Source organism: Humulus lupulus, chromosome 5, assembly GCF_963169125.1.
Source record: "Humulus lupulus chromosome 5, drHumLupu1.1, whole genome shotgun sequence".
Lineage (NCBI taxonomy): Eukaryota > Viridiplantae > Streptophyta > Magnoliopsida > Rosales > Cannabaceae > Humulus > Humulus lupulus.
Genome location: NC_084797.1, coordinates 239,766,026 through 239,780,756, shown reverse-complemented (window position 1 = coordinate 239,780,756; position 14,731 = coordinate 239,766,026). Strand labels below are relative to the sequence as shown.

Sequence of the window (14,731 nt, the reverse complement as noted above, 5' to 3'; positions counted from 1 at the left end):
GTCGAAATTACTTAAAAGTTATTTTTGTATCATGCAATTTACAAGTAACAGTTATAACAACTACTAGCTTTGTATTTAATTAAGAACCATGCACATTTCCTTTAGTCTTTAATGCATGATTTTTGAAAGATATATCGATTGCTTGTTGGATCTATAATGGAGGCAAAAGCTTCTTCAGGAAAGTGTTTGCAGGGTTTTCTTATAACATATATGTTTGGTTGTTACATATTTATTTTATTCTTTTGAATGTAATATAGCAGTGTCTTTATGTAACACTAAGAACAAGTTTAAGATATATAATTTATACTTATTATGACTATTAAACTTCTTACTTCTGAGTTTGGTTGCTCTAATGTTTTTGTTGTCTCTTATAATTCAGTTTGTGAAGAACAACAACAAAATTACGTGGAGGATCAAAATTAGCCACAACAACAAAGGCATTGAAAGACAGGCAACTGCAAGTGCATTCAAATAAAAAGCAAGAAATAAAGAAAATAAAACAGAAAATAACTGCTAAGTATATTGGCTACCTCGTGAATAAGCAAGCCAGAATAAGAAGAGAAACATTCATATAACAGCAAGCAAAAAATATCCATTTCAGAATTTTACCTGGTCAAATATTTGCCCATCATTTGTTTCATGAATAACCATTATGGCACCTCCATAACGTTCAGCTTCTCTCAGGATATCTTCTTTCAGTCGAGCTTCCATTCTTTCCACTCTTTCACGATCAATGCCCTAAAAGATGACATCCTAATTATACTTTCCCCAAAAATGGACAGAGACAGTTAGGGAAGAAGTATCCCCAAAAGCTGCAAGATAAAAGAAATAGTAGTGCTTCAATGAAGTGTTGTTGTAGTGTACATGGTCCTAACAAAAAATGGATCCTATGTAATTTTCCAACTCCATGGTTTCAAATTAAATCATTCCTAATGGGATCAATTACGAGTACTACAGGAATGGAACTTTCTCTGGGTTGTTTGTGTGATAAAGTCACGTGATGATCCTTTGGACCACTATCCATGAACGTCAATAGATCCTAAAGTTGAACGAAATTTTCTCAAGTCAGTAAGGGATTACATCATCTTCTAGGAAATCTTAAAATGTTTTACAATGGAGAATAAATCCAGCGCTTTCAAAAAAATTAATTTTTGAACAACTAAAACAAAAACTCCATTTACCTCCAACAATCGTTCAGGTTGGACCATTCCAACCCATGAGCGCATTTTCTGCCCAGTGATGGGATCAATAACGAGTACTACAGGAATGGAATCCAGCTTGTAATATGTGTAAACTTTCTGACCTTCAGTTGTATCATCATAAACCTAAGTTCACTGACCGATGTCAAATTGTTGAAATAAAACACATACTGTAATTTTTTTTTCTTAGAATCCAAATATATAAAGATCTCTGCCCCAAACTTATATATAAGTATAGCATATTAACTTAAAATTCTAGTCCAACAATGACCTTCAGTTGTATCTGTTGGATTAGCTTATACAGGATCATTATTTATTTTCAATTATATCTAATATTAAACAAATTAATACGAGATAGCCTAAAACATGTTTCTAAAATTGAATTCAAAGAGAAACAAATAATATAATACTTACAGTATACGCAGCGGAATTAAGAGTCCTTCCTTCAGTTTCTCTAACTCTTGTATCCTTTCTGTCGCAGAGTATTATCAAGAAACTGAACGATCTTCTATTTTCTTCACAATCTTCCAATGTATCCTTAGAACCACCTAGACTAGTGTGGGAAATTCTCAACACATGAGATAGATATAGAGAGAAGAAGAGAAAATAACAAAGAGGTTTAGAAAAGGACTTGTGTTTAAAGAGAATCTAAAACTATCAGAAAATCTGACTTGTGACTTATCAAACTTATATTTTTTGACTTCTCTCTAAGCACTCCTTTTATAGACTCAATTAGGTCATTTAATTTAATTAAAAAATCAATAAAATAATAGCCATTTTGAAGCCCTAGGTCAAAATTATTATGGGCTATAGGCCCGTGAAATTTCTCATTTGATTATAAGCCCATTGGACTTAAAATCAAGGCCTGTATTATTTTCTATTGATTTAATTAATTAAATAATTATTTAAATCATTTATCAAATTAATTATTTATAATTTGAACCTTGATTTAAATTTATTTATTAATTTAGATACCAATTTATCTTAATTAATAAATCTGCCATAATTTCTCTTTTCTTCTCAAAATTACACAACTCTGTGAAACTATCCAAAATTGACCTAGTCAACTTTGATAATTCTAATTGATGATTAAATCAATTAATTGAGACTATATAGATGATTTTATCCAAGGTACAATGGGGACCATGGGCCTATGAAATCAAGCTCCAATAAGTTATCATAAATCTAACAAATTAATTTACTTACTTATTAATTCCTCGTGACTCCACTATAGACTTAGAATTGCATTCTTGAATTCATAGAACGCTCTATAACAAATATAGATACGCTATTAATTACCATTGTTACAATCATAATTGTCACTCAATCCTCTATAGACGGTCTACAATGAGATAGGACTAAAATACCATTTTACCCTTCATTGTATTTTATCCTTAAAACACTTAGTTCCTTGTAAATGATATTTCAGTAAACTAATTTAATTACTGAAATGAGATCTCTATCATTAAACACCTTAAACCAAACTAAAAGGAAACCATCATTTCACTTCTTCATCAGAAGCTATAGATGTTCATATCTATGATTAACACTCCCACTCAATTATATTACTGAGTTCCCAAGATGTAAGTATGGGCTAGTCCGTAGGGTAAGCTGGTAACGAACAAGTCAAAGAACTCAAATAATACAATCAGTTAGAATACTAACCACTCAGAATTGAGATTGAATTGACCTATGGTCAACTATATGATATGACTAGAATAGATAATAACGGTATGTTTACTTATCTTATCAATTGTCAATATCGGTCTTGTCCAATGTAACATATACATCCGATCTTATCTACTTTGCTAATGTTCTGGAAAGAACATAACACTGTAATGTGTAAGTAGATCATATCGTAGATTGACAAGTCAGTGTAAATCCGATGCACTGAATAATCTTAGGACTAACTTATTTTGAACATATAATCATATTTATATTCTACTGTGATTACGTCACTATAAATAAGATTAGCTATATGCTCGGGATTTAATAGAAGTTTATATTAAACAAATAATCATGAAAATAAAACATGTGAGCAAAGTGATTGACCAAGTCAAAAAATGATTTCTATTCTTTTATTGATAATAAAATGAGATTACAAAGAATTTGGGTTTTAATTAGGGCATAAAACCCCAACAGTATCATCATAAGCCTAAGTTCACCGACCAATGTCAAATTGTTGAAATAAAACACATACTATAATTTTTTTTTTCTTAGAATCCAAATATATAAAGATCCCTGCCCCAAACTTTATATAAGTATAACATATTATCTTAAAATTCTAGTCCAATAATGACCATGTATCTACAGATGTACATACAAGGCCTTGAAACAATATGAAAATAGGCATTTGCTACTAGATATAAGGAATCCTTATAGCAGAATAAAAAATGAAAATTACTAATAGAAGGTCATTTTGCAAAGTGACATTAAAAAAATGTTATTTTGCCAAACCGCCTTGAATATTATTATATTTTAGTGTGAAACCCCCCAAAAATGGAATACTTACCTGCCAAAAGACAAAGTTTGTACTGATCGTTTGAGAGACAGCTTCATTAGCCCATGTATCTCGATTAAGCTTCAAAATAGAATAAAAGTAAGAAATGAACACCAATTTCAGTCAATTTAGAGAAGTCCAATGAAACACGCTACCTACCATATGTGAGCTGAACTCCTTAGTAGACTGCAAGTTTACCAAGAGCCATTTGTCCTGAGAAGAGGCAGTTCCCTTTGCTCGCAGTAGCACAAACAAAGTTTTACGTGAAGAAACATAACATAAACACTTGACATTCTTATCCTCAAAAACTAACAACAGCACCATTTCCAGCCGGATTTGAATAATATCATTTATAAGAAAAAGAAAATTACAGTAAAACTAAAAAAACCATTAAAAATAAATAAATGGATAAAGAGTACTAGGAATTCTCCAAATGCATAAAAGTCCCAGTAACTCGTGGCTGATGAAGGCAATACTGTTAAAACAAATTTCATGTATAAACCCAAAGAGAAGCCCAAAACTAAACTCTAGCATACAAAACTATTATTAAGAGTCAGACCAGTCTTTAAATATTCTCATATACTTTTCAACCATAGAACTTTAAGAGAAATGCAAAGATCTCACTTCCTCAAAACAACTAGCTTAATTTATGCCTCAATCACTCGTATAAAACACAAGTCTCGTAATAAGATAAGGATTGCAGGTTGAAAGGATAACCCATGATATACTATCTCCATTCAACAAACTGTAACTCAAGTTCAGGACTTCAAAGAAAGCTAAATAATACAATACATACTTTCTTTATTGAAAATCTAAGACCTATATTTTCTTCATTTGTTAATAAAACAAGAGGATAATTCATTTGTACAAAAGGTCTCTCCCTTTTATATTTGGATAAAAGATATTTCTAGCATGTATAAAATATCATCATATCAGTACAGTATTATTTTCAACTAAACACTTGTTTGAGATGGAATTAAAAAGGACAAGGACTAGGATACAAATGAAGTTGAGTCTCCACTTTCTTTTAAATACCAAAAATTTCAAAAGGCAAAAAAGCTAATTGCAGGCACTAGTGAAAGGCACAAAAATCCTACCTACTCACTGACTACTACACACCATCATGCAAAGCCCTATTAATATTTTTGTATTGACCCTTCTTCATTTTATATATCTTTATGTAATATGCTGCAACCGTTAAAGATTGCAGAGAACAACACTATCGTAACAGATTTAGAGGCTCAGGCACCCAAATAAATTCACATTATGATTAGGACCAACAGCAGTTTTCCAAAGATAGTAAAAAAGGCAATCATCAAAATCATCTGTCAAAAAACAGTCAAAGTACCACAACTTTTCTGCAAATTAAGGTTAGTAAGAGTACTGAGACTATTCCAGTACAACTTACTGTATCCTTAGTGTCATTCAACTAGTCAACTGTCAAAAACATTTGAATCCAACTATCCAATTTCTACACATTGCACACTATGAAGCAATAAAACCAACAAAAATAACCAATTACCTTTTCAAATGATCCTTAAAACATTATATGAAAAGGAGGTCGATATAAGGAGGTCAGATTGTAACGCCCTGGTTACCCCAGAGCAGTTACGGTGAACAGTGAACTGGAAATTTGACTCGCTACCCGAGTCCTTTGGTTAAAAACGTGATCTAAGCGTTATTATCAGGTTAAGGTGAAAACCAGTAAAAAGGAAAGGATACATTTCGTTAAGTAAATAAACTGCTCATGAGCCTTTCAAAATATTTACAAGTAGTTTATAACACAAAAGAGTCGCTACTGTTTCAAATTTACAGTCCCCGCCGGCCTAAGCGGCAAAAATAGGGTAAACCCCTAGTCCCTCTGAGAACTCCTTGACCGTGGCGATCAAGCGGCCCTGTATGTACACAACATCGCCCAAGCTCTCCACTCAGGGTTGGGTGAGCTTCTCTTTCCCTTTACCTGCACCACAAAGCACCCATGAGCCAAGGCCCAGCAAGAAAACACAATAAAGCATGATATAATATCAACAACGATCATAAAAACCATTCAGGACTATCAGTCCAAGCGAGTAGATGACAATAGCCAAAAGTCACAATAATGAGCATCGCTCCCTCTAGCCATGTGATGATAGGGTCACCAGGGCTTAACTGAGAAGAAGTTCTTTCGTAAGTTTGATCAGGACAGGTGCATGGTGATTAGTCACCAACATAACCTTCCTCTCGACCCTAGAGTCGAAGCTATGGACAACGTCCCCTAGCCATGTGACAAACGGTCACCGGGGTCATATACCTTGGCTATAGTCATCTGGTCGTAGACAAGGCAAGCGCTTATAAGTTCTTCGACCTTAGGGTCGGTCTCGCATTAATGCCATAGAGCTATTCAACGCGTGATCATCGACTTTAGAGTCGGTCCCTGACTAGTCAGTGTCATAAACAGGTAATCAGCATTCATTAGCATTTAATATGCAATCCACGTCCATATATAACAACCAGCATGCCTCAATATCAAACCATGCATGTCATACACCTATACAGGGTGCAACTGTATTCATACACTGTTTTCTTACCTCAGGTTCGAGCGAGAAGTATAATAAGGACGACCCCTGAGAACGATCGATCTTTTAGTTCCTTAGCGATTACCTAATCACAACCAATTATAACCTCCATTAATGAGAATCCACAATTATAGGGTCTTAACCTAAGCACCACCCTCGGGACCTCGAAACATGCCCACACGATGAGTAGATTCGATCCCGGGCCTTAAGGATTGAAACCCCAAGTCAAAAACCCTTAAAAACACTCAAAACGTGACTTAGAAGGAACAGGGTAGCGCTACAGCGCTCAACCCCTAGCGCCCCAGCGCTACACTCAGAACCACCCAAGTGCCAGAAAGCCTCCTGAGGAGCGTTGTAGCGCCCTAAGGTGGGCGCTATAGCGCTACCTCCAGACCCAATCTCCCCTGAACCGACCTTCTTCAACTCCTTCGATTCTAACTCGATTTCCAAGCTTCCAAATCCTATTCTTGATGCCAAATGAACCCAAAAACCATTCTAACACACCCCAAACATCACAAGCATGGGAACCCTAGCCAAAACTCCCAACAAAACCATGAATTCACCCTAGAAATCTCAGCTGCAAAATAAAACCAGAACAGGGCAAACCAGAGAAAACCACGGTTAGAAACTTACCCAAAGCTCGGCTTATGATGGTCTTCAATGGTGGAACACACTCCCAAACTCCCAAGGCTTGCTTCCCAAGCTTGAATCCTCAAAATTGGTTCAAAAACCATAAAGAAAGGTGAAGAGAAGAAGGTATGGGAGAACTCTTTTGCATACTCTCTTTTTCCACTTTCTTCTTCAGCTGTCAAAGGCTATATCTATCCTAGGGGTGAAATGTCCATTTTACCCCTAGGTCAATTAATAGTTTCTAAAGACTCCCAAGGGCATATTTGGTACTTTCCTCCTATCTCGTTAATCATAATTAACGCTCTCCACTTCTCGATATCCTCAATAATCTCAAACACCAATAATTCACAACCCGTTACCCTTTATCTCCCGGTAACGCTCTAATCATCAAAATCACCCCGAGACTCAACCCAAGTCCCGACACTTAAACCTGTTGTGACTAAACCACTAATCAATATTCTAAGATCGTCTCATGTCGAATAGCTCGAACAAACCCACATCATAATGTGGTCTCAACACATATCATCGACATGCATACAATTTACATTATATTATAATATAATTCTCATAAGCATGCATAAACACATTTAATGGCATAATTAAACAATTATGGCCCTCCCGGCCTACTAATCCAGCCATTAAACCATAATAGGGAATCCGAGGCATTACAACTATCCCCTCCTTACAGAAATTTCGTCCTCGAAATTTACTTGAACAGCTTGGGATACTGACTCCGCATATCTGACTCCAGCTCCCAGGTCGCCTCCTCGACCTTGCTGTTCCTCCACAACACCTTAACCAAAGGTATTGTCTTATTCCTGAGAACTTTATCTTTCTTGTCAAGTATCTGAACAGGCTGCTCCTCAAAAGAGAGATCTGGCTCAAGTTCCAGATCCTCATAACTCAAAACATGACTCTCATCAGATACATACCTCCGAAGAGCGGAAACATGAAATACATTATGCACAGCCGACAATGTCGGAGGCAAAGCTAGCCTGTAAGCCACTTGACCAATCCTCTCCAGGATCTCAAATGGACCTACATACCTGGGACTCAGCTTGCCTTTCTTCCCAAACCTTCTCACCCCTTTCCATGGCGAGACTCTGAGGAAGACATAGTCTCCTACCTGGAACTCCAAGTTCCTGTGTTTGGGATCTGCATAGCTCTTCTGTCTACTCTGAGAAGTAAGCATTCGAGCTCTAATCTTGTCAATAGCCTCACTGGTCCTCTGAACCGCCTCAGGACCTAAGTATCTCCTTTCACCTGTCTCATCCCAATGAATGGGAGATCTACACTTCCTACCATATAGCATCTCATAAGGTGCAACACCAATGGTCATATGCCCATAATCTATTTGGGGTCTTGTTAGTCATATGGGTCATATGCCCAAGCCTACAAACATACATATCATAACACTTATCATAACATAAGAAACATAAGATAACATATAAGACATATAACATATGCATTTCTATCCTATTTTCCTTACCAAAGTTACCGGGATATGTGGACAGCGTTGGGACTTTGGAACACTCCTAAAACCATATATAACAGGGTGAGTAGATTGAAGAAAAAGTGATGAAAAGAATGGAAGGAATGGAATGACTAAACCTTTGAGAAACATACTTACCAAAACCTTTTTGCTTAAGAACTTAGATTTCCTAACCAAAATAAAGATTAAGGTTAGAGGCTGAGTAGAAGACTATGAGAACTTAAAAGAACAAGTACAGAAATGAACTAGAGTTTTGGGTTACCTTGAAGACTTGTAAGACCAATCTACACCTCAAACCGAAATACTCTAAAACCTTACTTCCCAAAGTGTTTGATAAGCTTATGATGATCAAGCTTATGATTCCCAAACCCAGGTGTTTATACTCTCACACTCACTTAGCACTTGCAGCCTCTGAACTTAGAGCAAAAGATGAATAATGGCTGGGTACTAGGTCCTATTTATAGAGTTTAGGAATGAAAGGGTCTTGATTTTACTTGAATAAAAATAATAGCTTTTTAGGTGAAAAATATTTGAATAATCGTTCAGCAGAGGCTGAAGACTCGTTCAAAAAGATGCTGGACTTATCAAGAGGTTGAATGGCTGAATGGAAAATGAATTCAAAACATTTCAAAATACACTGAAGGAGGCGATATATCGCCTGGGCCAGTATGCCCGAGGCAGTCGTGCATCGTCTCGTGTTTTCCGTATCTACGTGCTGCGATATATCGCCCCCTATAGCTGCGATATATCGGCACACGCTGATTAATTAAACACGAAATTACACATTTTTAGCTAAGTTTGAATGGAGTAAACAGCCTTGACTAAGCCCTCAACGTATTCAAAGCTGCTGACTGACCTTATAGCATTCAAACTTTACTCCTTATTAAATTTAATCCTCAAAATACTTAATTCTTAATCACCCATTCATAACATGTGCTTAAAATCCTATTGGTTCTTATCTAAACCTTATAGTATAATAAATATTATCCTTAATATCAGTCATATAATCAAACCTTAGGTTAAACTTAATATTCTTAAACTATAGGTTAAACTTAGAAAATCTATAAGTACTACTATGAGTGTCCAACTAATTCCCGGTCTGAACCAAAAATCCACAGTTACAAAGATAATACTATTACTACTATAATACTACTATCTAACTTAGCTAAGTAAAGTTCTTGGACTCTACATCTGGGGGCGAGGTATACATAGTCAGCTGCTCAACCATTACGGCCGATGGGGAGTACAGGGACAGAAGACCTAAAGTTTGTATTTTTCCATTAGAGTGGCTACCAGTTGTATATAACTTTTGAGAGATTGTAATTTGACACTTAAACCCTATTTTTGGGATCCCATGTAGTAAACATCCATTATAATGAAAATTAACCATTTAATCTCAAAATATTTTAACCCTAACCTAGTGACTAACCTTAGGATCACATTTTTATTCAAATGACTTGATTAGCAAGTCTTGCGCTATTTCAAATACATAGTGTAACGGTCTTGGCTATCCAGGGCATTACACATGTATTTTGTCGGGGATTTGATACAAGTTATCGTACATGGTATTGGCATGGGGAATATTGAAAAATTATAATCCATATCCATTCAGGAGGCGAGGGGTTGATGATTTGGGTTATAATGATTTTGATGATCATCCTATGGAATTGCTCGATGAAGCACAAGATGAGTACGTTGATGATCCTTCAAAATTTGATAAATTGCTTAGAGATGCAGATAAACCATTATTCAATGGTTGTCTGAAACAAAGATTACCAACGATGGTAAAATTTTACAGCATAAAAGAAAAAATTGGAGTTAGTGATACATGTTTTAGTCAATTTTTAGCTGCTTTTAAGGAGATTTTGCCGTCAGATAATTCCTTCCCTGAGTCTGCGTATGAAGTGAAGAAAACTTTAAATTGCATAGGGTTGAAGTATGAGAAGATTCATGCATGTCTGAAAATTTTTATGTTATATCGTAAAGAGTATGCAGACATGGACACTTTCCCAGAATGTGATTTACCCCACTACAAACCTAACAAGAGTAAAGAGATTAGGAAACTTATTCCTCAAAAAGTGATGTGGTAAGTGCCTTTGATTCCACAGCTTAAGCGGTTATCTCGAAGTGCAGAATACTCTAAAAACTTAATATGGCTTGAGACTAGGCGACTGAAAAATGGTAAACTCCGACATCCTGCAGATTCCCAGGTCTGGAAAAAAGTTAATAACTTAAATCCAGAATTTAAAACTAAAGCAAGACATCTTCGTCTAGGTCTAGCTGTCGATGGTGTAAATCCACATAAATCTCTAAGTAGTAGGCATAGTTCGTGGCCTATCTTCCTTGTTATGTACAATCTTCCTCCGTGGTTAGTGATAAGAAAAAAAAAATTTATGCTCACATTAATGATTTCAAGCCCAAAATAATCGGGACACGATATAGATGTTTATTTGGCACCATTAATTGATGATTTGAAAGATTTGTATGAAAATGATGTTAAGACATATGACGGTTTTAAGAAAGAAATCTTAACTTAAAAATTGTTTTTTTGTGAATTGTTAATGATTTCTCAGCTTATGGTAATCTATCAGGGTTAAGCACAAAAGGTTACCAAGGATGTCCAATATGTTGCACTATCACAAAGGTTCTTCGTCTGTCAAATGGGCACAAAATGTGTTATATGGGTCATAAATGATACTTGCCCCTGAATCATCGTTGTAGGAAAAAAAAAGCATTTGATGATGACGAAGAACAAGGTGTTGCTCCTTTGCCACTTTCGGGGCAACGAATTCTTAAAGAAGTAGAGAAAGTTGATTTCAAGTATGGAAAAATGAAGAAAAATATGAAAATTAATGGATGTTTTCAAAGGAAATAAATTTTTTTTCGTCTTCCTTATTGGAAAGATTTACTTGTGTCGACATTGTTTGGATGTCATGCATATAGAAAAAAAATATGTGCGAAAGTATTATAGGTACATTACTTGATATACCTGGTAAAACTAAGGATGGTTTAACTAGTCGTTTAGATCTTGTTGAAATAGGTATACGAACTGATTTGGCACCTGAAGAGAAAGGTAAACGCACATATTTACCTCCTTCTTCTTTCACGTTGTCCAGAGAAGAGAAAAAAGTTGTATGTAAATCATTTGTAGAGATGAAAGTGCATGATGGCTATTCATCCAACATTCGAAACTTGGTATCCATGGGGGATTTGAAGCTGATGTGTATGAAATCACATGATTGTCATATGTTAATGCAACAATTACTTACGATTGCTATCCGGTCAATCTTACCAAAAAAAGTACGAGATTGTTTGACAAATGTTTGCATATTCTTCAATCATTTATGCAGAAAAGAATTAAAAATGAAAAAAATTGGATGCATTGCATTGTAAGATAGTGGAAACTCTATGCAACCTTGAAATATTTTTTTTGCCATCCTTCTTTGACATTATGATACATTTAATGGTTCATCTAGTAAGGGAAGCCAAGTTGTGTGGACTAGTTTGTGTGAGATGGATGTATCCATTTGAAAGGAGTATAAAGGTATTGAAAAGTTATGTGTGTAATCATTATCGTTCTGAAGCTAGTATGGTTGAATGTTATATATCGGAAGAAGCAGTAGAATTTTTCTTAGAATACATGAATGGGGTTGAGGTAATCGAAATCCGCAAACCACAGAATAACTCAGATGGGGTTGATAAAGGACTACGAGGGAACAGAACAATGATCACCGTATCTAGGGAAGAATTAGATCAAGCTCAATTAGTTGTGATGCAAAATAATCCCGAGATTCAATCATATATAATGTAAGTAGAGTATATTTCAATCATATATATTAGAGTAGTGATTTTTTTTTTGTTTAAACTTGTTTGTACTCTTTTTTATGTTTTAGTGATCACATGGAGTTATTACAGTCGATGATTCCAAACAAGGTTAAAAATAAAATAAAAAATGAGTTATAGATGAGCATAATAAAATGTTTTGTCGGTGGCTGAAGAATATAATTTTGACGAAGTTAGGAGAACAAAATCATGGAGTGTCGACTGAGTTGAAGTGCATTGTCAGGGGGAAATGATTTCATATTAAGTCAAGAGATGATGCTCGACTGGTTCAAAGTAGTGGAGTAAGTATAGTTGCAAAAGCTATACATTTTTCCAGTGCAAAAGATAATAACCTAATTTCAGGCACAATGACATATTACGAGATTGTTGAAGAAATATGGGAGCTAGATTATTCCTTATTTCGTATTCCTCTTCTTAAATGTTATTGGGTAGACAACAATACTGGAGTTAAAACTGACAAACTTGGATTCACTTTGGTTGATTTAAGTAAGAAGGGAAGCAAGAACGATCCTTTTATCATGGCTGCCCAAACAAAACAAGTGTTTAATATAACTGATCCAGTTAATGATAAATGGTCAATCGTTTTATCAGTTCCCGAGAGGAAGTTCTCAAAAAAAGAAGATGATGATGAAAATGATGATTTATATTATGAATTTTTCATTGTTGGACAAGCGATACATAACTAGTTGAGAATATTCGGGATAATGATAATGATAGTGATACTAATGATCATGATTATCTTAGAAACGACATCGAAGATGGAATGGTCGATTGTGAATCGACAAAAAAGAAAAAAAAAACATGTTTAGTAAGTTATATAATACTAGTGTTTATTTATTTGTGTAATTCATTAATACTTGTGATTATTTATTTGTGTAATGCTTTAATTTAAAATAATACTAATTGATTTATATGTTGCATATGACAGATAAAAGAGATGAAAATGAGCAACAACAGAGTCGTGGTAAAACAAGAATGAGTTACATGACCCAAGAAAAATCCAAAGGAATCAAGAAAGATCTTGAATCAAATGATTTTGGACAACCAATAGGTGATGTGTATACAAATATGATATCATGTCTTGGATTTAGAGTACGAACCACGATTTCTATCAACTCAGGTGATTGGAGGAAGGTCCCACAAGATCTGAAAGACAGTCTATGGGAGGATATCATTGTAAGAAATTATCATTATGATATTTATTTATTTCTATGTGATATCCAAATTTAATAATTACTTTTCTTGTGTTATATTCTCAGGGTGGTCACAACATTCCTCAAACCTTCAAACGTGACATTTTGAAAAAAGCTGGTCATATAATGAGGGATTTTAAAAGTGAACTCACTACCGAGTACATTAAATCTTTGGTTGAAATGGGTATGATGGAAGAGCTCAAATTTCCCTCGAAGAAGTATAGCGATATACTTGACGAAAGAGAATGCTTAAAATTTGTAGATAGCCGTCTAAGTCCAGAGTTTCAAAAAATGCATCAAGAACAAAAGGCACGTGCATTACAAATAAAGTAAAGACATCGAACATCTCGTAGAGGAATGAATAATATAAGAGAAAAATTGACAAGTATAATTGATATTAAAGTTTAAATAATGGTTGATATTATCACGTCATATAACTATAATTATCTTGTACGTTGTAGAAAAAAGAACAAAATATTCAAAATCCAGAGAGGTATCGAGTTTGACTTAGATCGCGTGAAAAAAATAAAGTTCTCGTGACAGAGTTGGACCGACAGATTGCCAATAAGATAGTAAGTTTTCTACGGTTCTATAATTAACATATTGGTTTTATTTGTATAAACTAATTTGACCAAACAATATATTGAGTAGGAGGAGGTCAAAGAAAAATTGAGTCGTCGTGAAATTACAGCTCAGGGTCGAGATGACATCTTGACTCAAGCATTAAAGACACCGGAACACCCAGGTCGTGTTCAAGCTGGCGGGTATGATACTTTATAATAGTTGTTTTCTTTTAAGAATTATTTAGCTCGATTTGTTGATTGACTTAGTTGATTATTTTGTAGGTTCATTGCCACCGTGTCCAAAATGTTTGGAAAAAAACCAAAGAAAATGACTGCAAAAGAGGAGATTGCTCAGCTAAAAGTTAGGACTGAAGAGCTAAAAAGATATAAATCTACCATAGAAGAGGAATTAGCTCAAAATGAGAAATACAATGAGGAAAACGATGAGTGGGAATACTATGATGAAGGACAATACTACGAGAATCCAAATGACAAAGGAAAATATTATGAGAATCCAAACATTAACGAAGTGCAATGCTATGAGAATCCAAATGATGAAGTCTATCGACTTGCCTCCTACGCAGATGATCATTTTAATCAAGTATATTTACATGTCCCACAAACCGAAGACTATCCTATTGGTGAATTCTATCAATCTGTCCACCAAACCATAATTAATCCTTTTGATGAAGATGATCAATGAATTTATGAGTCCCCACCACCGTCGAGCTATGAAGTGCAATTGTGTTCCGACAA

The 14,731-nt window shown here is 34.9% G+C and overlaps 1 protein-coding gene across 1 annotated transcript; it reads right to left on the bottom strand.

The window, feature by feature from the left end:
- Positions 1-419: 419 nt before the first annotated feature.
- On the bottom strand, positions 420-4,023 carry LOC133780164 (plant UBX domain-containing protein 7-like). The gene is made up of 6 exons (XM_062220037.1): positions 3,859-4,023; positions 3,712-3,780; positions 1,182-1,325; positions 947-1,039; positions 610-738; positions 420-455 (listed from the first exon to the last, which is right to left on the bottom strand). The coding sequence occupies exons 1-6, from the start codon at positions 4,021-4,023 to the stop codon at positions 420-422; spliced, it is 636 nt and encodes a 211-aa protein (XP_062076021.1).
- Positions 4,024-14,731: the final 10,708 nt, after the last annotated feature.